Source organism: Rhinopithecus bieti, unplaced genomic scaffold (genome assembly GCF_001698545.2).
Source record: "Rhinopithecus bieti isolate Rb0 unplaced genomic scaffold, ASM169854v2 scaffold_1618, whole genome shotgun sequence".
Taxonomy (NCBI): Eukaryota; Metazoa; Chordata; class Mammalia; order Primates; family Cercopithecidae; genus Rhinopithecus; species Rhinopithecus bieti.
This window is the reverse complement of record NW_016803937.1, coordinates 5,022,553-5,047,946: the sequence shown is the minus strand read 5'-3', so window position 1 is coordinate 5,047,946 and position 25,394 is coordinate 5,022,553. Positions and strand designations below refer to the sequence as shown.

General features: G+C 48.8%; 1 protein-coding gene across 5 annotated transcripts in view; it reads left to right on the top strand.

Moving 5' to 3' along the window:
• Nucleotides 1–25,394, top strand: part of ATP2C2 (ATPase secretory pathway Ca2+ transporting 2) — a 98,297-nt gene that overhangs the window by 58,187 nt on the left and 14,716 nt on the right. For all 5 annotated transcript variants that reach the window (XM_017860813.1, XM_017860798.1, XM_017860821.1 and 2 more), the window contains 7 exons: nt 350–425; nt 3,144–3,210; nt 16,595–16,719; nt 16,853–16,950; nt 18,281–18,382; nt 19,991–20,080; nt 24,092–24,193. In XM_017860813.1, the coding sequence (XP_017716302.1) occupies nt 350–425; nt 3,144–3,210; nt 16,595–16,719; nt 16,853–16,950; nt 18,281–18,382; nt 19,991–20,080; nt 24,092–24,193 (660 nt within the window). The remainder of the gene's footprint in view (nt 1–349; nt 426–3,143; nt 3,211–16,594; nt 16,720–16,852; nt 16,951–18,280; nt 18,383–19,990; nt 20,081–24,091; nt 24,194–25,394) is intronic.

Sequence of the window (25,394 nt, the reverse complement as noted above, 5' to 3'; positions counted from 1 at the left end):
TTTTTTAAATAGAGACAGGATTTTGCCATGTTGCCCAGGCTGGTCTCAAACTCCTGAGCTCAAGCATTCTGTCTGCTCAGCCTCTCAAAGTGCCAGGATTACAGGACTAATCCACCACACCTGGCCTCCTTTTAAACATTTAAGACATTTGTTAGCATTTTCATAAAGATACAATTTTCAGACAGTAACACACACAACTCTTCAGTGCAGAAGTCAATGAATATTGACATGTTTGTACCCCTGTGTGATCATCACTCAAGCTGCAGGATGGCAAGGTGAAGACATTTTGAACAAAGGCAGGTAGAAACTGGGATCTTGCCCAACTAACCCATTGTACTCACCCTTTCAGACACCTAAAACGCCTTTGCAGAAAAGCATGGACAGGCTAGGAAAGCAACTGACACTCTTCTCCTTTGGCATAATCGGTAAGTGAAGCAGTTTCTGTACTGGGTTCTGCAGATGGAGGGGAGCCGTCATAGGGTGGCCACCATGACCGTTTCTCAAATATCTTGCTGCTCAGCTGCATAAGGCTTGGGAATTGGGATCAGAGGCTCTCAAAAAGCAACAAGAGCTTTCTGTATAGTTGGACCAGGCTGGCTGCTATAATAAGTAGCCGCTACATTTTCTTGGCTTAACAGTAAACGCTTGTTCCTTGCTCACGCCACAGTCCATGGGTGTATTCCTGATCCAGTGGCTCTCCTGGACAGCTTGTCTAAAAACACTGACTTGGACCCAGGCCCCTACTATATTGTTGCTCTGTCTTCCTCTGGGTCCTTGGATGCCATATTTCTGTTCAGCCAGCAGATAGTGAAAGAGAGAACATGGAGGCTTGTGGGGGACATTTTTAAGGCATAGACCAGGAAGTGGAGTCATCAATTTGTCTGTCTTTTATTGGCCAGAATGAGTCACATGGCCTATGTAACTGCAAAGGAGACTGGGAAATGTAGTTTAGCTGTGCACCCAACCATATTTCTATGCTTCTAAGCAGCCTGTGCCTGAGCTGGGACTTCCTGACCTTTGGTAACACGCCAAACAGCATTGATATGATGCTGCAGTCCTGAATCTAGATCTTAAGACTTAACATCCCCATGGTACTGCCCAGTCCCTTCTCTGGCTTCTTTCTGCTCTTTCCAGTTCTGGCCTTGCTTTATTCCAGCCTTTAGGATCAACCAGTGCCTGGCCTCTAATAGATTCTCAGTAAATATTTGTTGAGTGAAAAATTTAATCCAGGAATAAACCAACAAGCCACTGCCTATAGCACATCCAATGATGAGGGAGGTGCTGGTGAGTGTGGCCAAAACGGCAGAGCCAGAGAACAGTCTTGAGAGAAACAGCTTATGTAATCCCGTGTTTCTTAAGTTAAATTAGAACTTAAACTGACATGTCCACAGCAAGGCCCATGATACCACTCAGATTTTTTTTTTTTTTTTTTTTTTTTTTGAGGTGGAGTCTCACTCTGTTGCCCAGGTTGGAGTGTAGTGGTGTGATCTCAGCTCACTGCAACCTCCACCACCTGGGTTAAGCTGTTCTCCTGCCTCAACCTCCTGAGTTGCTGGGATGACAGGCATGCACCATCATGCCCAGCTAATTTTTGTATTTTTAGTAGAGACAGGGTTTTGCCATGTTGGCCAGGCTGGTCTTGAACTCCTGGCCTCAAGTGATCTGCCCGCCTTGGCCTCCCAAAGTGCTAGGATTACAGGCATGAGCCACCACACCCGGCCTTTTTTTTTTTTTTTAACATTTTGAGAGCTGCTATAGCAGAGGGAGAGTTTTGAACCTCAGTCCCATGGACCCCCTAGAAGGCCCAGGGGCAGGTGCAGGGAAGCCACGCCATACTGTTAAGTGCTTCTAGAGGAAAGTAGCATTTGCCAATTCCCATGGTGTAAGTACTCTCAGTGTGGCCGTTTTCAAGCTACTAATGTATAGACATTGAACATGGATTTCGGAAGACTTGTTCCTAGTTGAATCTTGTGAGCTCCTGTGAGGAATCTCCAGCCTTCTGCTATGGGAAAGCCACAAGGGTGGGGGTGGGGTAAGTTCCTAGTGGGGGTGACTCCAGGCTCACTGCCTCACCCCTGTCTCCAGTAGAGTTCCCCTGCTAATCTATTTCATTTGAGTTCATCTGGGCTCTAGCTAAGATTTTAACTGATGACTGAGTTTAATAGCTAATTGTAGGTACCCAAAACAAAACTAACAGATACTGTGGAAGCTCCCCTGCTCAACACACATATACATACACACCCAACAAAAAACATCCCTGGCCCCCGGTCCCTGCAAAGCAAAGCTGACATTCTTTAGAAAGCTCTCCAAGGGTGTCACCCGGCAGGCAACCCCACCCACCTTCCCAGTCCCTACTCACTCCTTCTGACAATGATGGCAACAAGAGTTAACGATTAGGTTGGTGTTTGCTGTGGCCCAGGAGCTGTTCTGAGCACAGACTGTCATACCTTAAACCAGGGAAGTACTCTTTGAGGGGGGCACGACAATGAGCCCCACTTTATAGATGACAAGACTCAGACTGCACCAGGCAACCCGAGCACCTTTCCCCGTTGCCAGAGCATCTCGTGAACTTCCACAGGCCCTGGGGCAGCTCCTGCCATTTGTGCCTTGAGGGTCTATCTGTGACCACCTCCGCATCTCACACACCTAGTGCAGTACCTGGTGTGCACTAAACATTGGGTAAATTATTAATGAAGGAAAACGGAAATGCAGTATATTTAATCATGAGTACCACAGAATAAAATAATTAAAAAAAAAAAAAACCCGTGGCCCATCTGCCCGTCGCAGGAGCAGCTGCATTTGCCACAGCAAACACCGCATAGGGGCATGTTCTGGATACACACAGCAGATGGGAAACTTTGGGAATAAGATGTAAATGCTTGCAAACAGTCCAAAATAAACTGATTGAGTCTTTACCTTAAACTTGGCTTGGACCTTTCCTGAGAAAGTACAACCAGGTTTTTGTAGGTATAAATGTATCTCCCTTAGAAAAAAGAAGAGAGGGGTTGGAAGTGTTTGAGGTCATCAGTCGTTCCTCTGTGCATGCGTTCCTGTAAACTCTTGAAGGAAGTGGGTTTGAATCCCTCCGGGCATCAGCGTGTGCAGCGCATATGGAGATAAGGATGTTTCTGTCTCTTCCCCAGGTCTCATCATGCTCATTGGCTGGTTGCAAGGGAAACAGCTCCTGAATATGTTCACGATTGGGGTCAGGTAAGGGTGCTGTGGCTGCCCCTTGCCTTGCCAGGGTGGTCATGGGCTCTGAGCCCTTCCCTGCAGCAAGAGAAGGTGGGGAGGTTGCAGAACAGGAAGGGCTGGGGAAGGTGCAACCCCATCACCCAAACTCCAGCCTCCCAATAGCACGTTCTCCGACAGGTACAGAGTGCCTGGTGAATGCCTGCAAAATGAATGACAGCATATAATCCGGGGCTCCCTTTTGTATTAGGCTGTTCTTGCATTGCTAAAAAGAAAATACCTGAGGCTTGGTAATTTATCAGGAAAAGAGGTTTAATTGGCCCACGGTTGTACAGGCTGTACAGGAAGTATGGTGTCTGCTCAGCTTCTGAGGAGGCTCCAGGAAGTTTCCAATCAAGGTGGAAGGGGAAGAGGGAGCAGGCGTGTCACATGGCAAGAGTGGGGGCAGGAGAGCAGGGGGGTGGGGGGTTGCCACACGCTTTGAAACAATCAGATCTCTCAGGAGCTCACTCTAGCAAGAACGGCTGGAAGGAGATGGCGCTAAACCATTCATGAGGGACCCACCCCATCATCCCATCTCCTCCCACCTCCGACATTGCGGCTTATGTTTCAACATGAGGTTTGGGTGGGGACACACATTCAAACTGTATCAGCTTTCTTGTCACTCCTTGCCTGTGGGTTTGGGTCTTCTTTCTGGCTAAGAGCACGGACCCCAGAGCCAGCCTGCCTCTGTTTAAATTCTGCGTTTGCCACTTGCTGGTTTCGTGACCTTTGGCAAGTTTCTCAGCTCTCTGTGTCTCGGTTTCCCCCTCTCAAAAACGGAAATGCTCATGTACCCTCTCCTAGGGCGACTGTCTGGATTAAAGGAGTTAGTCCATGCAAGCGCCCACATTGTTACTAGTTTAGAACTTGATCCAAGCCCTTGTTTTACAGAGGAGGCGATCAGAGAGGCACTGGACATGGAGCCCAAGGCCACACAGGGAGGCAGGGCTGGGAGTCATTATCACTTGATAAGTGTGGGGGACTAAGCCGAGGGGACCCGCCCTTCTTCTACGTAGTCATCCCAAGCCCCTGGGTCCTGTTGGCTGAGACAGGGAGAGGTAGCCCAACATAGTGCAGCGGTGTGATTTGGTCGTTAGTTCTTCCGTGGCTATTTACCAAGGGCAAGGGAAACAGAGGGCTGGGGATTGTCTCTGACTGGGTATGTCTCATTGGAAGGGAGGCTAGGGGCTATTTCAGGACAGGAAGGAACCAACCCATGTCAAGGCTCACGTCAGACCCAGTGGTTCCCGGATGGTAATGCACATGCAGCTGCTGTCTGCAAGATGCTTTCAGGTGATGTGTGGAAAATTATTGTAGTGTCTGTTCATGTGTATATATATGTAATTAATACATCACACCCATGATGTAAACAAACTCAGATGTCCGTCACCTCATGAAAGAATAAACAACTTAGGTACAGTGGAATATTTTTCAGCCACAGAAAGGAATCAAGTACTGATTGATACTGCAACGTGGATTAATGTTGAACCCGTTTTGCTAGGTGAAAGAAGCCAGTTGCACATATTGTATGATTTTATTTATATAAAATATTCAAAAATAGGTCAATCGGCCAGGCGCAATGGCTCATACCTGTAATCCCAGCACTTTGGGAGGCCAAGGCAGACGATCACCAGAGGTCGGGAGTTCTAGAACAGTCTGGCCAACGTGGTGAAACCCTGTCTCTACTAAAAATACAAAAGTTAAATGGCTGTGGTGGCAGACGCTTATAATCCTAGCTACTCGGGAGGCTGAGGCAGAGGAATCGCTTGAGCCCGGGAGGCAGAGTTTGCAGTGAGCCGAGATTGCGCTGTTGCACTCCAGCCTGGGCGACAGAGCGGGACACTGTCTGAAAAGAGAAACAAACCAAAACATAGGTCACTTCATAGAAACAGAAAGTAGATTAGTGTTTGCCAGGGCCTGGGGTGGAGGAATGAGTAGTGACTACTAACAGTTATGGGGTTTCCTTTGGGGGTGAAGAAAATGTTCTAAAATTGATTGTGGGGATAGCTGCACAGCTCTGCATACACTAACCACCACTAAATTATATATGTTAGAGGAGTGAATTTTATTATATGCAAATTATATATCAATAAAGAAACCAGAAAGAAGGCATAGGACAGGCATCTAAGAATGCTGTTATTGGAAGGGTCCTTGGAGCTTTCTAATTTATATATGAAGAGTAAACCATTATTGCAAACATGTGCCGTGATGATCATTAGTGTGAATGACAGCGGAGAAACTCCTGGGCGATTGGGGCATCCCGGTGTGTGCTGCGACAGAGGTTTGTCCTGCTGGCCAGTGTGGACAAGAGAATCTTGCTTTAAGGGTTGAGTGTACGGGGTCTGGTACATGGTATCAGGTACATAGTATCAGGTGTACTTGGCTTTGGTGCATAGTCAGGCTGGCCTGTGTATACTTGAATGTACACGGTTATCTGGTAATTCGTAGTAGAAGAGATTCCAAATGTCTTATTTTTTCAATGACACTGCACGGTATGCATTAATTGAGGGGCAGGCGGTAAAATCAACGTGTGGGCAGGTGTGCGTCCTATGAAAAAAACATGCAATAACTTTTTTGAGTGAATGGGAATCGGAAAGACTGTGTCTGGCTCTGGATACTTTGTCACTCGGTGTATTTAACAAACAAAATCTTAACAGCAAATGCTGAGAGCACATTTAAAAAACGTGGAAAAGAGGAGTTGGAATATTATGTGATAATGTGGGCACACAGATGTGATAAAAATCATAAAAGCAACATACAAATGATGGACACTTGGAAAACCCCATCCCAGATAAATTCTCAGCCATAATAAGTTCATCTCTTCCCTTAAAAAAAAAAAAAATCCTGTAATGAGACACACAAGACGTTCAAACCACGTCAGAATATAAATGATAGTTTTCAATAGGAAAAGAAGAACAAGAAAAAAGCTGTACGAATAGAGAATAGTCTTTAGGTTTAAGCTTTAAACAACCTATAAATGAGCGGAGATGAATGGCAGGGTTTGGACTTTCCCCCCAAACCTGTTTGGAGCCATGAAAACGATGCAGTGGCGCTGCACAGGGGTCTTTGCTGGGTTGCAGCTCTTTTTCCCTGAAAATATGCCCAGGCCTCCGGTTTGTTTTGCTAATGGCCCTGCGAAAGGCCATCTTAGGCTCTGGATAATGAAACCCAAGGGGGTCTAATGAATGTAGGATGGTCTTGATCTCTAGTGAATTGGGGCTTTCTGGCTTAATACCCTGTGCAGAACGATCTTCATGGCATTGTGTGTGTGTTTGTTTGTTTGTTTGTTTTGAGACAGAGTTTCGTTCTTGTCACCCAGGCTGGAGTGCAATGGCATGATCTTGGCTCACTGCAATCTCCACCACGCAGGTTCGTGCAATTCTCCTGCCTCAGCCTCCCGAGTAGCTGGGATTGCAGGGGCGTACCACCATGCCTGGCTAATTTTTTAAATTTTAAGTAGAGACGGGATTTCGCCATGTTGGCGAGGCTGGTCTCGAACTCCTGACCTCAGGTGATCCACCTCCCTCGGCCTCCTGAAGTGCTAGGATTACAGGTGTGAGCCACCGCGCCCTGCCTTCATGGAGCTTTTGAGGGGCATTTATCCTTCAGTGTTACTGTGTATAGGACGTGACTGCGTGATCTGTTTGGATCACTTTCACTGAATCCCTTTCATGTTCACATAGTGCTGGGATTGGGGGAGGCTGTGAACAAGACAGTCACGGTTTCCACCTTCAGAGGATGGTAGGTCTCAGTGGAGATGGAGAATCAATGGGAATCCAGGGCTGGAGGGAGAGAGCTGCGAAGAGAGGCAGAGGCAGGTGGGAGAGGGAGCCTGAAGCCGAGATCTGGAGGAGCTGTGGCTGATGCGATGAGGCCTTGAAGGAGACTGGGTGTGCAGATTCCTGTGGCTGCCAAAACAAAGTACCACAGGCAGCAGGGCTGGAAACAGAAGCTTGTTCTCACCATTCCAGAGGCCAGGAGTCCGAGGTCCAGGTGTGGCAGGACATGCTCTTCCTAGTGGGAGACCCTCGTGGGAGAATCAGCCCCAAGCTTCTCAGCTTCTGGTGTCACAGGGAGGCCTTGGCATGTAGATATCTTGCCTCCAGTCTCTGCCTGTCACATGGTCTCCTCCTCTGTCTGTCTCTGCATCTTTTCTCCTCTTTTTATAAGGACATCAGTTATATTGGTCTAGGGTGGGTACTCAAATGACCCCTTTTTTGTTTTTTTTTTTTTTTTTTGAGATGGAGTCTCACTCTGCCACCCAGGCTGGAGTGCAGTGGCGTGATCTTGGCTCACTGCAAGCTCTGCCTCCCGGGTTCACGTCATTCTCCTGCCTCAGCCTCCCGAGTAGCTGGGACTACAGGTGCCCGCCACCACGCCCGGCTAATTTTTTGTATTTTTTAGTAGAGACAGGGTTTCACTGTGTTAGCCAGGATGGTCTTGATCTCCTGACCTCGTGATCCCCGCACCTCGGCCTCCCAAAGTGCTGGGATTACAGGCGTGAGCCACCGCGCCCGGCTGACCCCATTTTTATTTGATGACATCTGCAAAGGGCCTATTTCCAAATAAGGTTGCATTCACATGTGCCAGGAGTTAGGATGTGAACATATCTTTTTGGAGGAACACAATTCAACCCCTTAGCAACAGGCAGTGGGCTGCCGGGGAGGGGTGTGGATGGATGACAAGCTCATTGAAGGAGATGAGGACAAGGAGGCCTGAGCCAGGGCTGGGAAGACCCGTCTACATGAATGGCAAAGTTGCCAAGAGTAGCCTGCAGGTGGACAGAGTAAAATCAGTTCTGGGCCAGGTGCAGTGGCTTACGTCTGTAATCTCAGCACTTTGGGACACTGAGGCAGATGAATCACTTGAGGTTAGGAGTTTGAGACCAGCTTGGCCAACATGGTGAAGCCCCATCCCTACTAAAAACAGAATAATCAGCCGGGCATGGTGGCGTGCACCTGTAATGCCAGCTACTTGGGAGGCAGAGGCAGGAGAATCGCTTGAACCCCAGAGGTGGAGGTTGTAGTGAGCTGAGATTGAGCCACTGCACCCAGCCTGGGCAACAGAGTGAGACATCATCTCAAAAACAAACAAAGAGTCAGTTCTAAATCTTCAAGGAATGGAACAGGGAGGGACCAGGGTCTGTTGGTGCCAGAGAATGAGCAGGAGTAGGACATGTGATCCCAGTTCATCCTTACACAGCCCATGGGGTAAGTCTGGCCTCCTTTTTACAGATTGGGAAACAGGCTGAGGCTAGCACAACTGTGCATGGTTATGGATCAGGGCATGGAAGAGGCAGACTTCACTGAAGCCAGGCTCCTTGTCAGCAACCCAACCCCACCTCGGCAGGATGGGGACTCTGCTGCCAGCCACCGCCCCTCACTCCCTATCCTTGGCAGCCATTGGCAATGGGCTCGTTTGTTTGCCCCATGAGTATGCATTGGGCATCTGTTGACTCTGTTTACATCAAAAGTGCTGATCCAGCTAGATCTCGCCAGTGCACTCCAACCTGGGTGACAGAGCAAAACTCTGTCTCAAGAAGAAAAGAAGGGAGGTAGAAAGGAATGAACTGGAAGAGGTGGCCGGGGAGGGTTTTGGGTGGAGAGTTAGGAGTCAAGAGATGAGCAGGAAGGGTGTTCCAGGCAGGGGGAACAGCACAGGCAAAGGTTTGGGGGTGGGAACATGTCTGAGGGCCACTGCAGGGGACCACAGCTGAGCTCTTTGACCAGAATGAGAACATGGAGTCGCCTAGATCATGGGGAAACTCACAGCTCCTTCTCCTATTCCTAACCTCATCATCAGAGCGTTTCCCAGTATGCCATGCCAGGCCGTCTCTGTGACACTTTGGAAACAGAGAGCTGAAAAGTGTTGGCCACCCTTGATTTAGAGGCTGAAGGACGTGGGAGGTGGGAGTCCCAGCTTATTACAGAAGTGGGGGCTGGGAGGAGGGGGCACTGGAGCAGGACGCTGAGCTGTACTGGGGCCGGTGGGGTTTGAGGCATTGGAACGGTACCTGCAGAGGCAGGCACTGGAGAGCCGAGGTCTCAGGCTGAGCTGAAGAACGGGAAGGTCCCTGAGACAGCCTGGTAAACCGGGATGGCCACTCCCCCAACTCGGGGCTAGTGGGACCTGAGACTCACATTTCTTTCTTTTTGTTATTTCAATAGGTTTTTGGGGAACAGGTGGCTTTTTGTTACATGAATACGTTCTTTAGTGGTGATTTCTGAGATTTCCATGCACCCATCACCTGAGCAGTCTACACTGCACCCAGTGTGTTCAGACTCACCTTTCTTTTGTTTGCTTTTTTTTTTTTTAAGAAGTTCTAGGATACATGTGCAGAACGTGCAGGTTTGTTACATAGGTATACATGTGCCATGGTGGTTTGCTGCACCTGTCAACCCGTCGTCTAGGTTTTAAGCCCCACATGCATTAGGCATTTGGCCTAATGCTCTCCCACCCCTTTCCCTCAACCCCTCTGACAGGCCCTGGTGTGTGATGTCCGCCCCTCTGTGTCCAAGTGTTCTCATTGTTCAACTCCCACTTAGGAGTGAGAACATGCAGGGTTTGCTTGCTTATTTTTGAGATGGAGTCTTGCTGTGTCCAGGCTGGAGTGCAGTGGTGTGATCTTGGCTCACTGCAACCTCCACCTCCTGGGTTCAAGTGAGTCTCCTGCCTCAGCCTCCCAAGTAGATGGGATTACAGGTACCCGCCACCACGCCCAGCTAATTTTTGTATTTTTAGTAGAGACGAGGTTTCACCATGTTGGCCAGGCTCGTCTCGAACTCCTGACCTCAGGCGATCTGCCTGCCTCTGCCTTCCAAAGTGCTGGGATTACAGGCGTGAGCCACTGTGCCTGGCTGAGACTCACATTTCTAACAAGCTCTTAAGGGTGCTGACATAGCTGGTCCAGGGAGCACCCTCTGAACATGAGGCTGTGATTCAACACTGTGCCCCCAGAGTGGGCTCCAGCAAGAACAGGACCAGGGAAGAGGCCAAGACACCTGAACAGCATTCTCAGGTGACTGAGCCTTTGGAGGCAGGGGTGGTGGCAGGGAGGGAGACATTTGAGCCTCAAGGAAGCTGCCAGAAAACACAGGACTCTCAGAAGACAGAATGCTTAAAAACTTTCCTAAATAGGCTGGGCACAGTGGCTCACTGTGATCCTAGCACTTTGGGAGGTTGAGGTGAGAGGATACCTTGAGCCCAGGAGTTTGAGACCAGCCTACACAACATAGTGAGACCCTGTCTGTGCAAAAACAAATGTTTTTTAATTAGCCAGGTATGGTGGTGCAAGCTTGTAGTCCTAGCTAGTCGGGAAGCTGAGGCGGGAGGATCACTTGAGCCTGGGAAGTCAAGGTTGCAGTGAGCCATGATCTCATCACTGCACTCCAGCCTAGGCAACAGAGACAGACCCTATCTAAAAAAAAAAATTAAAAAAAAAAACCTCCTGTAGATCACGAGGTCAGGAGTTCGAGACCAGCCTGGCCAAAACAGTGAAACCCCATCTCTACTGAAAATACAAAGATTAGCTGGGCATGGTGGCACACGCCTGTACTCCCAGCTACTCAGGAGGCTGAGGCAGGAGAATCGCTTGAACCCAGGAGGTGGAGGTTGCAGTATGCTGAGATCACGCCATCGCACTCCAGCCTGGACAACAGAGACTCCATCTCAAAAAACAACAACAATAACAAAAACCCTCCTGCAAATAATGGTGCATCCCATCCCTGTCTTACAAACCATGAAAAGTTTCATGAGCCAAGAAAGACTATTAAATATTTCCAGGAGAAAAAGCAAGAAAGGCTTTTCTGTGCCCAAGCCCCAAATCCCCCGATTCTCTCCCCACCCTGTACTATTGGTCACTTCTGGTTTCTTGTCCTAACCTTCCTTGCAACACAGGCTTCCTGCTTGATCCACGCGAGTGGACTTGCACGTGGCAGAACTGTTCCCCCTCTCATCTGTGATTATGAAAGGGTGAGGTTTTTCAGTTTTAGTGCCAGATTAAAGCCACCCAAAACCACTGAATCAGAAGATGGAAACGGCAGCTTAGCCAGCGGAGATTTTCAAAATAAGTAAAATGAGAGAATCATTTTTTTAAAAACTTTAAGAACTTTTTAAAAATGAATTCCTGGGCCGGGCGCAGTGGCTCATGCCTGTAATCCCAGTACTTTGAGAGGCTGAGGCAGGTGGATCATGGATCATGAGGTCAAGAGATCAAGATCATCCTGGCCAACATTGTGAAACCCTGTCTCTACTAAACATGCAAAACTTAACCAGGCGTGGTGGTGGGCACCTGTAGTCCCAGCTACTCAGGAGGCTGAGGCAGGAGGATCACTTGAACCCTGGAGGCGGAGGTTGCAGGGACCTGAGATTGCACCGCTGCACTCCAGCCTGACGACCAAGCGAGACTCCGTCTCAAAAAAAAAAACAACAAAAAAAATGAATTCCCTATATGTTAAGTGACATTTAAGATGATCCAAGGCACTTGCTTTTCCTGGTTCATTCTAATCAATTTTTGTTTTGTTTTTGTTTTTTTGAGGTGAAGTCTCGCTCTGTTACCCAGGCTGGAGTGCTGTGATGTGATCTTGGCTCACTGCAAGCTCCGCCTCCTGGGTTCAAGCGATTCTCCTGCCTTAGCCTCCTTGAGTAGCTGAGACTACAGGTGCCTGCTACCTGGCTAATTTTTGTATTTTGGTAGAGACTGGGTTTCACCATGTTGGCCAGGCTCAAGTGATCCACCCGCTTCTGCGTTTCAAAGTGCTGGGAATGCAGGTGTGAGCCACCACACCCGGCCCGTTCTAATCTTTATTAGCTTGTGGATTAATTCTTTATTATGATGAATTCATCCAGGTAATACAAAGATGCCCTTCCCCTGCCATATGGGATGAAAGTCCCCGTCATAACCCTCCACAAATGTTTGCTTAGCTGGTCTTCACACCCTGTGCCATAAAACCAGCGAAGCCTTTTGGCTGTCACTGTAGAAACTGGGCACAGCCCCTTGATCAGATTCTCTAATCTTGGTTTATTTCACTTGTCCATGCCTGTTCCGTTGTCCCTGGGTGAAAGGTCACCATTCACAACCATTCTATTCCAACTGCCTGTTTTGTAATTGGAGTTTGTTGCCAACATTTAATGTACCATCTTTCTTTGATTCTGAGGTGTACATTCTTTTTCACATTCCAACTCCTCTGAAATCAGACCACTTCTAATAAGCGATGTAATTAGACAGCGTGGTGTTACTGATAAATTGGCTGTGTTTATTCTTTTCTGAGCGCTACACAAAAGAATGGGGCCCTTCACAATCAAGTGTGTCTTCGCTCTGATGAAATACGGTCTCCCTGTGTGATCCTGGTTGAATGGCTTCTCACCCAGTGTTCTGCCTATCAGCCAACCCAGGTGGAGTGTTCCCTGTGTGCTAGGCCAGCGCAGGCCTAAGCATTGTTATACCCACTTCTTCATGCAGCAACTATTTACTGTATACCTCCTTGCTCTGCTGGATTTTCTAATGCAGAGGATAAAAACAGCCACCTGGCCAGGCTTGGTGCCTCATGCATATAATCCCAGCACTTGGGAACGCTGAGGTGGGAGGATCACTTGAGCCCAGAAGTTCAAGACCAGCCTGGGTAACACAGTGAAACCTTGTCTCTACAAACAATTTTTCAAATTAGGAACTAAAAAAAAGTGGTGCATGCCTGTGTCCCAGCTACCAGGGAGGCGGAGGCTGGAGGATTGCTTGAGTCCAGGCAGTCAAGGCTGTAGTGAGTCTTGATGGCAACACTGCACTCCAGCCTGGGCAACAGAACAAGAACCTGTCTCAAAAAAACAAAAAACAGGCGAAGCCCAGTGGCTCACACCTGTAATCCCACCACTTTGGGAGGCCAAGGCAGGTGGATCACTTGAGGTCAGGAGTTCAAGACCAGCCTGGCCAACATGGTGAAACCCCTTCTCTACTAAAAATTCAAAAATTCGCCAGGTGTGGTGGCACATGCCTGTAATCCCAGATATATGGGAGGCTAAGGCAGGAGAATTGCTTGAAGCTGGGGGGTGGATGTTGCAGTGAGCTGAGATTGCACCACTGTACTCCAGCCTGGGCGACAGAGTGAGACTCCATCTCAAACAAACCCAGCCACCCTTGTGTGAGATATAGCCAGAAAATGTGTTTTGTTTGAACTGTATTTTTTTCATTGGAATTTGTTGCCAATATCTAAAAATTGGGAGTTTGCATGAAAAAGATCCCGGGTTTCCAGCTTCTCTCGGGGAGCGTGGGAGGCCCGGCAGCACTGTGCATTGCTGGCGTCCCTGGTGATTTGCCGGTGGCTCTTCTTTTAGAGGAGGGCCTGGGCTCTGGGATCGCCCCGTGGTCTCGTTCACGCTGGCCGATTTCACGTATTTCCTGGGCAGCCTGGACCTAGGGCCTGGACCGGGGGTGTCCTCAGGGGCTTCTGCAGGGTTCCTGGCCGTGGCTGTGGGTGGGCTGCAGGTGTGGCAAGAGACAGTGGCTCCCTTCTCCCAGGACGTTTCTGGTATCTCAGATAACAGAAATTCCACATCACTTCTAGTCCTCTAAATAATTTAGTCTCTTTCTAGAAATTGTACAGACTGGTTCCATGCAATGACAGCGCTTGGAGTTCCATTTAAGTCATATCCTCCCCACCCCTCAGCCTGGCCTTGGGTGGAGGCTTGATGGGGAGGATCTGGCCAGCCTCCCTCACCTGCTCAAAATCTCTCCTCCCCTCCCCATCACCAGCCAAGGCCCGCCCTTCCTTCCTTCCTTCTTTTTCTTTCTTTTCTTTCTTTTCTTACTTTCTTTCTTTCTGACGGAGTTTCACTCTTGTCGCCCAGGCTGGAGTGCAGTGGTGCGATCTCAGCTCACCACAACCTCCGCCTCCCGGGTGCAAGCGATTCTCCTGCCTCCTGCGCTACCACACCCGGCTAATTTTGTATTTTTAGTAGAGACGGGGTTTTTCCATATTGGTCAGCCTCCTGAGTAGCTGGGATTATAGGTGTACACTGCCACACGCAGCTAATATAAAGATATATATATTATATATATAAAGATATATATATTATATATATAAAGATATAACTTTATGATAAATAACTTTAGTAAAGTTCAGAACACAAAATCAATGTTCAAGATGTCTGATGGCAACATGGAAGGTAAATGGGGAAGAGAGATAATGAAGACAGTAGAAGAAATTGGGATTTTTACAACCTAGAAAATAAATTAAAAGTCTTGAATGAAGAAAATGAGAATGAGGATGGAATGAAGAGGGCAAATTCTGTGACACTTCCCTGTACACACGGTTTTCGGTAGTCACTGGGCTACACTGCTGATGACATGGAATATCAAGGTAGAGTTTCATTTCACTCTAATGGTAGAGGAGACAAGCACTTCTTTTGTGGATCTGCAGAACTTTTACCAGAGAAGACCCTATGCCTTAAAATATATCATTCTGTTCCTCATTCCTGCCAAGGTATAATAAGTAATAAAGGAGGACCTGTACAATTTAGAGGCCTCAACTTAGAGCATGCAGGCTCCCAGACTGTACGCCTTAAATCATAAAGATATATATATGAAGATAGATATATATAATATATATATATTTTGTAGAAATAAAAAAATGTTGCCCAGGCTGGTCTCGAACTCTTGAGCTCAAATGATTTACCAGTGTGATCCTCCCAAAGTGCTGGTATTATGGGTTTGAGTTACTGTGCCTGGCCTTAGAAGATTTTCTTTTTTCTTTTGAGATGGAGTCTCCCTCTGTCGCCAGGCTGGAGTGCAATGGCACAGTCTCGACTCACTGCAACTTCCGCCTCCCAGGTTCAAGTGACTGTCCTGTCTCAGCCTCCTGAGTAGCTGGGATTACAGGTACATGCCACCACACCCAGCTGTTTTTTGTATTTTTGGTAGAGACGGGGTTTCACCATGTTGGCCAGGTTGGTCTCAAACTCCTGACCTCAGGTGATCTGCCCGCCTGGGCCTCCCAAAGCGCTGGGATTACAGGTGTGAGCCATCACTCCTGGCCTAGAACATTTGCTTATTGCCTCAAAAAGAAATGCTGTGCCCTTTAGCTATCACTCTACATTCCCGCCTATGCCCACATCCGAGCCCTAAGCAGTCGCTCATCTTTCTTTCTGTGTAGGTTTCCCTATTCTGAACATCCCGTATGAGTGGACTCACGCACTGAGTGGCCTTCCGTGTCTAGCTTCTTCTACTCAGCAGCACATTTTCCGGGCTCATCCACATGGTGGCGTGTGCCAGTGCCTCATTCCTTTCTATGACTGAAGGGTATTCTGTTGCATAGATAGACCACATTTGACTCATCCATTTGTTCACTGATGGACATATGGGTTGTCATGGTTTCTTCATGTTTATTTTTACATTTTTTAAAGGAAACTTTCAAGCATGTACCAAAGCAGAGAGGATGATAAAGTGAACACCTATGTAGCCACTACCCAGCTTCAACAGTGGCCCACTTGCAAACACTCTTGCCCTATCTACAGCCCACCCCTGGCTATGTCAAACTGGCCACCAGTCACCAGGCATCATATCTTTCCACCACTTCAGGAGTGTGGGATGTGGGGCCGTTCAGCCCTGATGTTGTGGAGTCTCAGCCAAAAGGGGCAGAAGGAGCCCCCTCCACACATCCTCTCACCTGTTGACACACCCAGGGAAGGGGCACCCGTGTGCTGTGGCCCCAGTCTCATTGCCAAGACAGCATCTCACCAGCTCAGCTTGGGTCACAAGCTCCCCTCAAATCTAGTCAACCTGATTATGGGGGAGTGGGGTCGCACCATACGGGGGGAGTTGGAGGGGTAAGAAAGAAGTGAGCAGATACCCTGAAACAGATCCACACAGTAGGCAAGGGCGTCGCTGTGGCTCTTTACCTCCCCTGACCTGGACTTCCTTGTCTGGCTTCCTCACAGGAAGTGTCTACACTACTACACTCATGAAAAGTGAAATTCAAGGGACCCATGAGGGCCCGTGGAACTGAAAACTCTTACTCCCACTTATTGTCTGATTCTGGGAGTTCCTTTCATGGGACCCAAAGCCTTTTCTAATAAATGAGAATAATGTAAATACAAGATACTTTTAAAGAGGCAAAACAGCTGACAGACTAATTCACACTAAGGTGTGGATGACTGACAGGCTAGGTCCCTTCCCAAGAGCAGGGTCTGCAGGGGAGGGCTCAGGACAATGGGTGCTGAAGGAGGCAGCTGCACCTTAGGATTGGGAATGGAGGATAGAACCAGGATGCTGGGGACACCTAAGACAAGCTTCACCAGCCAAAGCATTGCCAGCCCCAGCTGAGAGTCACACACTCCTTAAGGAGGGGACTCATTTGACCTTTCGCTTCAGCCTGGCTGTGGCGGCCATTCCAGAGGGTCTGCCCATCGTCGTCATGGTAACGCTGGTCCTGGGAGTGCTGCGGATGGCCAAGAAGCGGGTCATCGTGAAAAAGTTACCCATCGTGGAGACTTTAGGTGAGGGACTCCGGCCGGTGGGATTCTTACTTGTGGAATTGAATGGGGGCTTGGCTGTCAGGGCAATCCAGCCTGGGGGTTTCACAAGCCTGAGGGTGGCGACTTTTCTAGAAACTGATGTTTGTTGTGCCAGGTTGCTGCAGTGTTCTCTGTTCCGATAAGACGGGTACTCTGACTGCCAACGAAATGACAGTGACCCAGCTTGTAACGTCAGATGGGCTTCATGCCGAGGTGAGCCCCAGAGGAATTTACAAGCCTTAAAGATGCACCCAGCCAGGCTGTCTCCTTTCTAGATAAAGCACACAATGTCTTCTAGAACACAATAAGGAAGAAAGAAATTGAGGTCATCTTACAATCTCCTTGCTAACATGACTGATTTTCTTTTTAATCATCCCATACTTCCTTTCAAAAGATGACCAATTTAAGGTAGACTCCTTTTTTAGTTACTTATTAATTGTAAGCACATTACAAAATTTAACAGCTAGAAAAATATATCCATACCTTCCATGATAAACAAACCATGATTAGTCCATTTGTGGTTTTTTCGTTTGTTTTTGAGAGACAGAGTCTCCCTCTGTCACCCAGGCTGGAGTGCAGTGGCTTGATCTTGGCTCACTGCAACCTTCACTTCTCGGGTTCAAGTGACTCTTCTGCCTCAGTTTCCCAAGTAGCTGGCACTACAGGCATGCCCCACCATGCCCAGCTAATTTTTGTATTTTCCAGCAGAGATGGGATTTCACTATATGTTGGCCAGGCTGGTCTCATACTCCTGACCTCAGGTGATCCACCCGCCTTGGCCTCCCAGAGTGCTGGGATTACAGACGTGAGCTACCATGCCCAGACTGTTTTGTTTTCTAAGACAGGGTCTTGCTGTGTTGCCCAGGTTGCAGTGCAGTGGTGCAATCATGATTCACTGCAGCCTCTAACTTCTGGGCTCAAGGGATCCTCCCACCTCAGCCTCCCAATTGCTCGCGTGTTTTTCAGTGTCTCCTGTGTGCTTGGCGCAGTTGGAAGCTCCCTGAATGTGCAATTTTTTATCCTGATATTTTTTCTACAAAACTGGCCAAAGCAAGGGGTGAACAAATGATTGCCCATGGGCCAGTGCTTGTTTGAAAATAAAGTTTTCTTGGTGTACTGCCACACCCATTTGTGTACATGTTGCCAATGGCTGCTTTCATGCCTCAGTGTGCCGCAACGGCAGAGCTGAGTAGCCAGGACAAACTTCGAAATAGGCTGCAAAGGCTAACACGTTTGCCCGCCCCTGTTCTTAGAATATAAGCACTCTTCTATGCTAGTTCTTAGTTTTCTTAACCATCACTTGTACTGGCTGCAGAGTGTCCCACTGAGTAAACTTGCTGCGGTTTACTGATGCCTGGCACTGTGCCATCAGTGACGTATCCGATTCATCAGTAATCTTTCAGAGAACATCTTCATACTGAAAGCCCTGTCCACATTTCGGATTATGTCCTTGGAATGAATCCCCAGGACAGGGATGGTGGGCCAACCGGGGGAGCATGTTTTTGACTCTTGGCGACACCCTTTCTTCTGCCTCGCCCTGCAGGTCAGCGGAGTTGGGTATGACGGTCAAGGGACTGTGTGTCTTCTACCATCCAAGGAAGTCATTAAGGAATTTTCCAATGTCTCAGTAGGAAAGTTAGTGGAGGTAGGTGTCAAAAGCACCACGGGGGGAATAGGCATTTACACTGGGGCTTCTGGGGCGTCTCTCTGAAAAGGGAAACAGCCTTTGGACTTACTGGTTCTTGACAATGACTGGACCACCCAGGGGTGAGGCTGTCACAGCACTGAAAAAATAGCCCCAAAACTGATGGAGACATCAGAGGTAAGAGGAGAGCTAGGCTGGGCACAGTGGCTCAGGCCTGTTATCCCCGCACTTTGGGAGGCCAAGACAGGAGAATCACTTGAGGCCAGGAGTTTGAGACCAGCCTGGGCAACATAGTGAGACCCTGTTTGTATTATTTTTTTAAAACAATATTTAAAAGGAAGAGTTAGAAGCCTCTGTTCTAATCACTGCCCACTGGGAAGGCTCTAAGGAGACTCCTGCACAGAGACGTGCCTGATGAATGGTAAAAAGTGAGCCTGTGATGAATTTCTCCTATTGCTATGAGCGAGCATGTGATAAATTTCCCCTATTACTTAGTGAGCCTGTGATGACGTTCCCCTGTTGCTGTGATGAGTCCTGCATTCCAAATTGTACTCACCCTTTCACAGGGGCTCACTCCTCCCCACATAGCACCCTTCTTCGTCTGTACAGTTCGGTGAGCGCCACTTGCAGAGGACCTGCCTCCGGGGGCCACTTCACTATCACAGCGAACGCTGTCTCGGTTTCGCAGATTAAAAAACAGAAATATGGTCAGGCGTGGTGTCTCATGCCTATTACCCCAGCACTTTGGAAGGCCAAGGCAGGTGAATCACCTGAGGTCAGAAGTTCAAAACCAGCCTGGCCAACATGATGAAACCCCATCTCTACTAAAAAATATAAAAATTAGACAGGCATGGTGGCGCACACCTGTAGTCCCAGCTACTCAGGAGCCTGAGACAGGAGAATTGCCTTGAACCAGGGAGGCAGAGGTTGCAGTGAGCTGAGGTCATGCCACTGCACTCCAGCCTGGGTGACAGAGTGAGACTCTGTCTCGAATGAATGAATGAATGAATGAATGAAGGAAGGAAGGAAGGAAGGAAGAATGAAACAAAAATATGCAAAACTAGTAAGTAACAATAAAAAAGAAAAGAAATGGGCAGAGAAGTAATGTGAGTGTCCAGGCTCACCAGGCCGGGAAGGAAGGGCGCCGGGAATCCTGCTCTTTTTGCTTGTCTCTTGTTCATTTTTTAAATATTTATTTTTAAATTGAGACGGAAGTCATCTACCATGAATTCACCCCATTAAAGTGCACAATTCAGTGGTTCATTATGCTCACAAGTTGTACAACCATCACCACTGTCTAGAACACTTTGTCACCCCAAGTGGAAAAGCCATCATCCCCATTACGGGTCACTCCCTGTCACCTGCCTCATCACCACCCGTCCACCTGCCTGCCTGCTGGGTTCCCTCATGGTAGCTTTGTGGGAACCAACATTCAGCACAGCCAAGAAATAGTCATGGTGTTCCTTTTAAAAAGCCAGGACGCTGAGCTGTTTTAAAGAGCGAGTCTCGTCCCCACAGCCCCAGCTGTAAAACTGGGAAAAGCCCACAGTGCCTAACTTTTTCATGAGCCCAGTACTAACTACAGACGTCGGGATAATCCCCTTTTAGGCGGGCTGTGTCGCCAACAACGCGGTCATCAGAAAGAACGCCGTGATGGGACAGCCCACCGAGGGTGCCCTGATGGCCCTGGCAATGAAGGTAGGATGTCCTGGGTGTCTGCGTGGGGAATTCTTTCACTCGGGGCTGGATTCGTTGGTAGAAAGCCAGCTCCTATCTGAGCTAACAGGACTAGGGATGTTAGGTAATCATGGAAGAAAATGGCCCAAGCTGGCCGTGGGCCATCTGTTGGTGGTAGAGGAGGTGAGCTCTGAGATTCCACGGGACTTCAGAAAGTTCTGCAGGTCTCTAATCCCTCCTCCAGCGATTCCAAAAGAGTCCTATGAGCTCCCCTGTGGTTCAGGCCCTGGTCAGGTGTTGGGGCAACAGACAGTGGAATGAGACTCCCTGTGAGTCCAACATGACCCTGTACTCACCGAGGCACCACTGGGAGGGGCTGGTTCCTGGGAATGCATTCCAGTGACTCTGGGGCTCAGTGTTACATCCTGGGCTCTTTGGCTGTGCAGGGTTGCCCCAGGTCTTTCTGTGCCCAGCGTCATGTACCAAGTGGCTGCTTGCAGTGTGGAGGGGATGGATGGGGGCTGATGGGGGTCTGCTGCGCTCTGTGCACAAGTTAGCAGAAGGAAAGGCAGAAAAACACGGGCTGGGAATGCAGGTGACAGGAAAGCAAGAAGAGAGGACAAAGGACACGGGAAAGGAGGGGCTGGAAGAGGTTAAGAGGAGGGAGCAAAGGAAGGAGGAAGATGGCCCCGGTCAGCTCCCACGTCTGTTTCCATGGCCACTTGGCCTGGATCCCTCCTCTTCAGCCAGAGCCGGGGCTCCCCTGGACACTGCAGGAGCTCCTCTCCCCCACCCGCCCCGTGCTTTCTGTGGTGTGACTTGTCTCTGACTCGGGTCTGATCAGACCCCTCTCCATCAAAGTCAAGGGAAAAGCCTGACTCAGGGTGCTCATCCACCAGCACTGACTCCTCGCTGCCACCCAGCCTGGCCCCTGCACTCACCCCCCTTCCTGCTTCCTCCTGGGCTTTGACTGCTCCTGCCTGTCCTCACTGGTGAGCACCAACTTTCTCTTCAAGTTCACTCCAGTTTCCATCCCAGCAGACACCTCTTCTCATCCCGGGCTCACTTTACTGCTTTCTGTTATCAACTTACTTGTCCCTCCCTCCAGTGCAAGACTCCAACCTCCCACACCGCTGCCTTCCCGAAGCTGGTGCTGGGTGCGGGGGAGGTGGTTGCCCTCTCATGAGCCCCTGTGATGGTAGATCAGTCGTTTTTCCCCAGTGTAAGAGCATTGGGAAGTCATTACAGGCTGAGTGCAGTGACTCAAATCCCAGCACTTTAAGAGGCTAAGGTGGGAGGATCACTCGAGGTCAAGAGTTTGAGACCAGCCTGGGCAACATAGCAAAACCCCATCTCTACAAAAAATATAAAAGTTAGCTGGGCGTGGTGGTGCATGGCTGTGGTCCCAGCTACTCAGGAGGCTGAGGTGGGAGGATCCCTTGAGCCCAGGAGTCTATGGCTACAGTGAGCTATGATCATACCAGTGCACTCCAGTCTAGATGGCAGAGTGAGATCTTGCCTCAAAAAACAAAAAGGCTGGGCGTAGCGGCTCACACCTGTGATCGCAACACTTTGGGAGGCCGAGGTGGGCGGATCACCTGAGGTCAGGAGTTTGAGACCAGCCTGGCCAACATGGCGAAACCTCATCTCTACTAAAAATATAAAAATTAAGTGGGCATGGTGGTGTACACCTGTAATCCCAGCTACTCGGGACGCTGAAGCAGGAGAATTGCTTGAACCTGGGAGGTGGAGGTTGTAGTGAGCCGAGATCACACCATTGCACTCTAGCCTGGGCGACAGAGCAAGACTCCGTCTCAAAAAAACAAACAGAAATCATGACATGATATGATTTTCCTTCCATTCACAGAAGATAATCCTCTCTGCAGCGTTTGTAATAGTGAATGGAGCTCATTTCCCGTTTTAAAATAGTGCTCAGTCTGCGCCATTCAACAACTCCTCGCTGCCCAGAAGGGAAGGTGCCGGCCTGACTGGCAGGAATGACACCCATGTGTCACCCTGCTCCCGCCACCAGTCGCCCCTGCAGCCTAGAGAGGAGAGAGGTTCCAGAACCTAGAAGCTGGGAGATTTCCTTAATGTGTCATGATTTTCCTCTTTCCTGGGGCCTGGCTTAAGATTTTAGAATATAGAATAAACACTGGCTGGCACGTAGGAAGTGCTGCCTGTGTGACAGGCATGGGGCAAGCACTTCGTGGTTCTTACCTGTCTCTCCTGCTCTAAATGGCACTGAGGCCAGGCCAGTGGTTCCCAACTTTTCTTCCATTATTGCTCCTGGATTAGGGTCCTGGGGTTGCTGAAATAAAGCACCACTGGCTGGTGATTTAGAGTAACCAAAACACACTGAAACACAGCTCTATGGGCCAGAAGTTGAAATCAAGGTGTGAGCAGGGCCAGGCTCCATCTCCCAGCTTCTGGGTGTCACTGGCAGCCCCAGGCATTCCTTGACTTGCACACACATCCCTGCCTTGGCTTCTCACACCAAGCTCTGCCTCTGTCACGAGGTGCTCCCTGCCATGGCTCCGTGCAGTGTTTTCCTCCTCCTCTTTTTTTTGTATTTGAGACGGAGTCTTGCTCTGTTGCCCAAGCTGGAGTGGCTTGATCTCGGCTTACTGCAATCTCTGCCTCCCAGGTTCAAGCAATTCTCCTGCCTCAGCCTCCCGAGTAGCTGGGACTATAGGCGCCCGCCACCATGCCTGGCTAACTTTTTGTATTTTTAGTAGAGACAGGGTTTCACCATGTTAGGATGGTCTTGATCTCCTGACCTCGTGATCCGCCTGCCTCGGCCTCCCAAAGTGCTGGGATTACAGGCCACCGCGCCGGGCCTTCCTCCTCTTAGATCCGGTCATGTTGGCTTAGGGCCGACCCTAATAGCCTCAAACTGACGATATCTGCAGAGGCCCCATTCCAAATCAGGTCACATTCAGAGGTTCCGGGGTTAGGGCTTCAACATATCTTTTGTGGGGTACAATTCAACCCCACTAAGGAGATGTTTTAGGCATTTTTCCCTAATCACCTCACTCCCTCCCCCGAAATGTAATACTGCAGATAGACTGTGTTGTACGCATATCTGCACTTTCTACGTAAAAGGAGTAGTTTTTTGTGCCCCTGCTGCACCCCATTTTCACCCCCTGTGGGGCAATGGGATGCATGGGTCATGGCTGGTTTACACTTGGGGAAACTGAGATTCTGAGTCCGAGGCGGGAAGAAACAGGGAATGCTCCCCGGAGGACCGGTCGCGGCGCGCGGCGCGACAGCCCCGCCTGTCTCATACATCTAGATTTAACGAATTAAGGGGTCATCGTCCGCCCGCCCGGCGCGGGCCGCGCCAGACGCGCAGAAACAAGTTCCAGGGCCACCAGGCGGCAGGGCAGTGGTTCACCCTCAAGGTCAGCACGTTTGGGAGGCTGAGGCGGGCGGATCACTGAGCTCCCAGGAATTCCAAGACCGCAGCCTGAGCCAACAACTGCGTGAAACCCATCTCTACTGCCAAAAACAACGAGATTCTGAGTTGTCACGTCACCTAATCCAAAAGCCATCAAACAAGAACAAGAGGCCGGACGCCGAGCGAGGGGCGAGGACCCCGGGCTGTGGACGCAGGGCTGGCGAGGACCCCGGGCTGTGGACGCAGGGCTGGCGAGGACCCCGGGCTGTGGACAGCAGGGCTGCCTTGCTGACTCTGGGGGTTCCTTTGAGAAATTGCTACACCTTCAAGTCTGAAATGTTCCTCCCGGCAGAAACACTGCAGGCTTGTTTCTAAGCAGATTTCAGATACAAGCTGTTGCAAAGACCATCGGGTCTACGCTGCAGCCAAGAGAAGAGACTTTTTTTTTTTTCTCTAGGTGGGACATTCCATTTTTTCCACATAGAAAAAAATGGCCTTTTTTCTGTGTGCTAAATGCTTGGATTTCTTATCTGCCAGAGGTGGTTTGAACAATGAATAATTTAAATGGACTGAGCTTTGTATAGAGATTGGCTTCAGATGACTCACTAAAAATGTGCATTTTATTATTCTAGATGGACTTAAGTGATATTAAAAATTCATACGTAAGAAAAAAAGAGATTCCATTCAGTTCAGAGCAGAAGTGGATGGCGGTGAAATGCAGTCTGAAGACTGAGGTGAGTCCTTTCAGTCCTCAGCCTCTTCTCTCTCTCCGCCCAGGTCCCCACCCAGAAATCAAGCAAAATGCAGACTTCAAGGATAATTTGAAAGTTCCTGGCTGCTTCTGTGACATTCCAAATACATGGAAAAACCTAATCACCATCAAACCTTTGATACTCTTGGGTCTGCTTCTGGCTTTTTGTTTAAAACAGAACTTCTCAAAGTAGGGTCCCCGGAGTGGCCGTGGTTGTATCACACGAGAATTTATTAGAAATGCAGGATCTCAGGTTCCATGCCGGACCTCCTGAGTCGGATGGTCCAGGGATGGGACCCAGTAACCTTCGTTTTCTGCAGATTCTGATGCAGGTGCAAATGTTGAGATTTACCAGCCTGTAATCCACTGACTAAAGCCCTGCTGCTAATACCAGTTGCCAACTTGCCAGTCCTCTCTTTGCAGCCCTGTGCTAAGTTTTTTATACTTCTTAGCTCATCTTCCCGTCATACCGGGAAGCAAATCCTTCAGTACGGAAGGCGTGTCTGGGTCGTGCATCAGCATGTGCACACACGTTATTCCTGACTAGAGGAACACGTACCAAGCTGTGGCCACCCCGGGTGGACATTACAGCTGATTTTTAAAATTTTCTTTTCAGATTTGTTGTGACTTTTCAGATTTTCATTAAAAGCTATTTTTTAAAGTTTTTGTTGCCTTCTACCTTTTCTCCACCCTTCCTCTTCCTTCTCACTCTTTCTAGAATCTACCGTGTCTGCCCATGCAGATTGCTCAGCTCCCATTCAGGGCTGTGGGCAGCTTGGTCAGCTCATGCCAGGCCCTTGTACATTTCAGGGGCTTAGAAGGGATTATGGATTTTCAAAAAACTTTTAGACCTTTAAATCTTTTTCCCTGCAAGGCAATGGTAATATTTCTCATTGAAAAAGTATAGAAATATGACATCAAAATGAAAGCTTTTTTCATTCCACCCCTCTTCACTCCCTGCCCACCACCCACCCAGTGGTAATTCTGTTTTAAGTCTGGGATGGAGCACTGTAGATTCTAAATAAGCAAATGACAACATCTGGATGGTATTTTCAAAACAAGGTCACTGTTTATAGTGTTTGTAATTTACTTTTTCCCCCTAAGATTTTCTTTTAATATTGTGTCTTAGATGCCTGTGTTGGTTAATATAAGCTTGTTATATTAACATATTAATTATAATATAT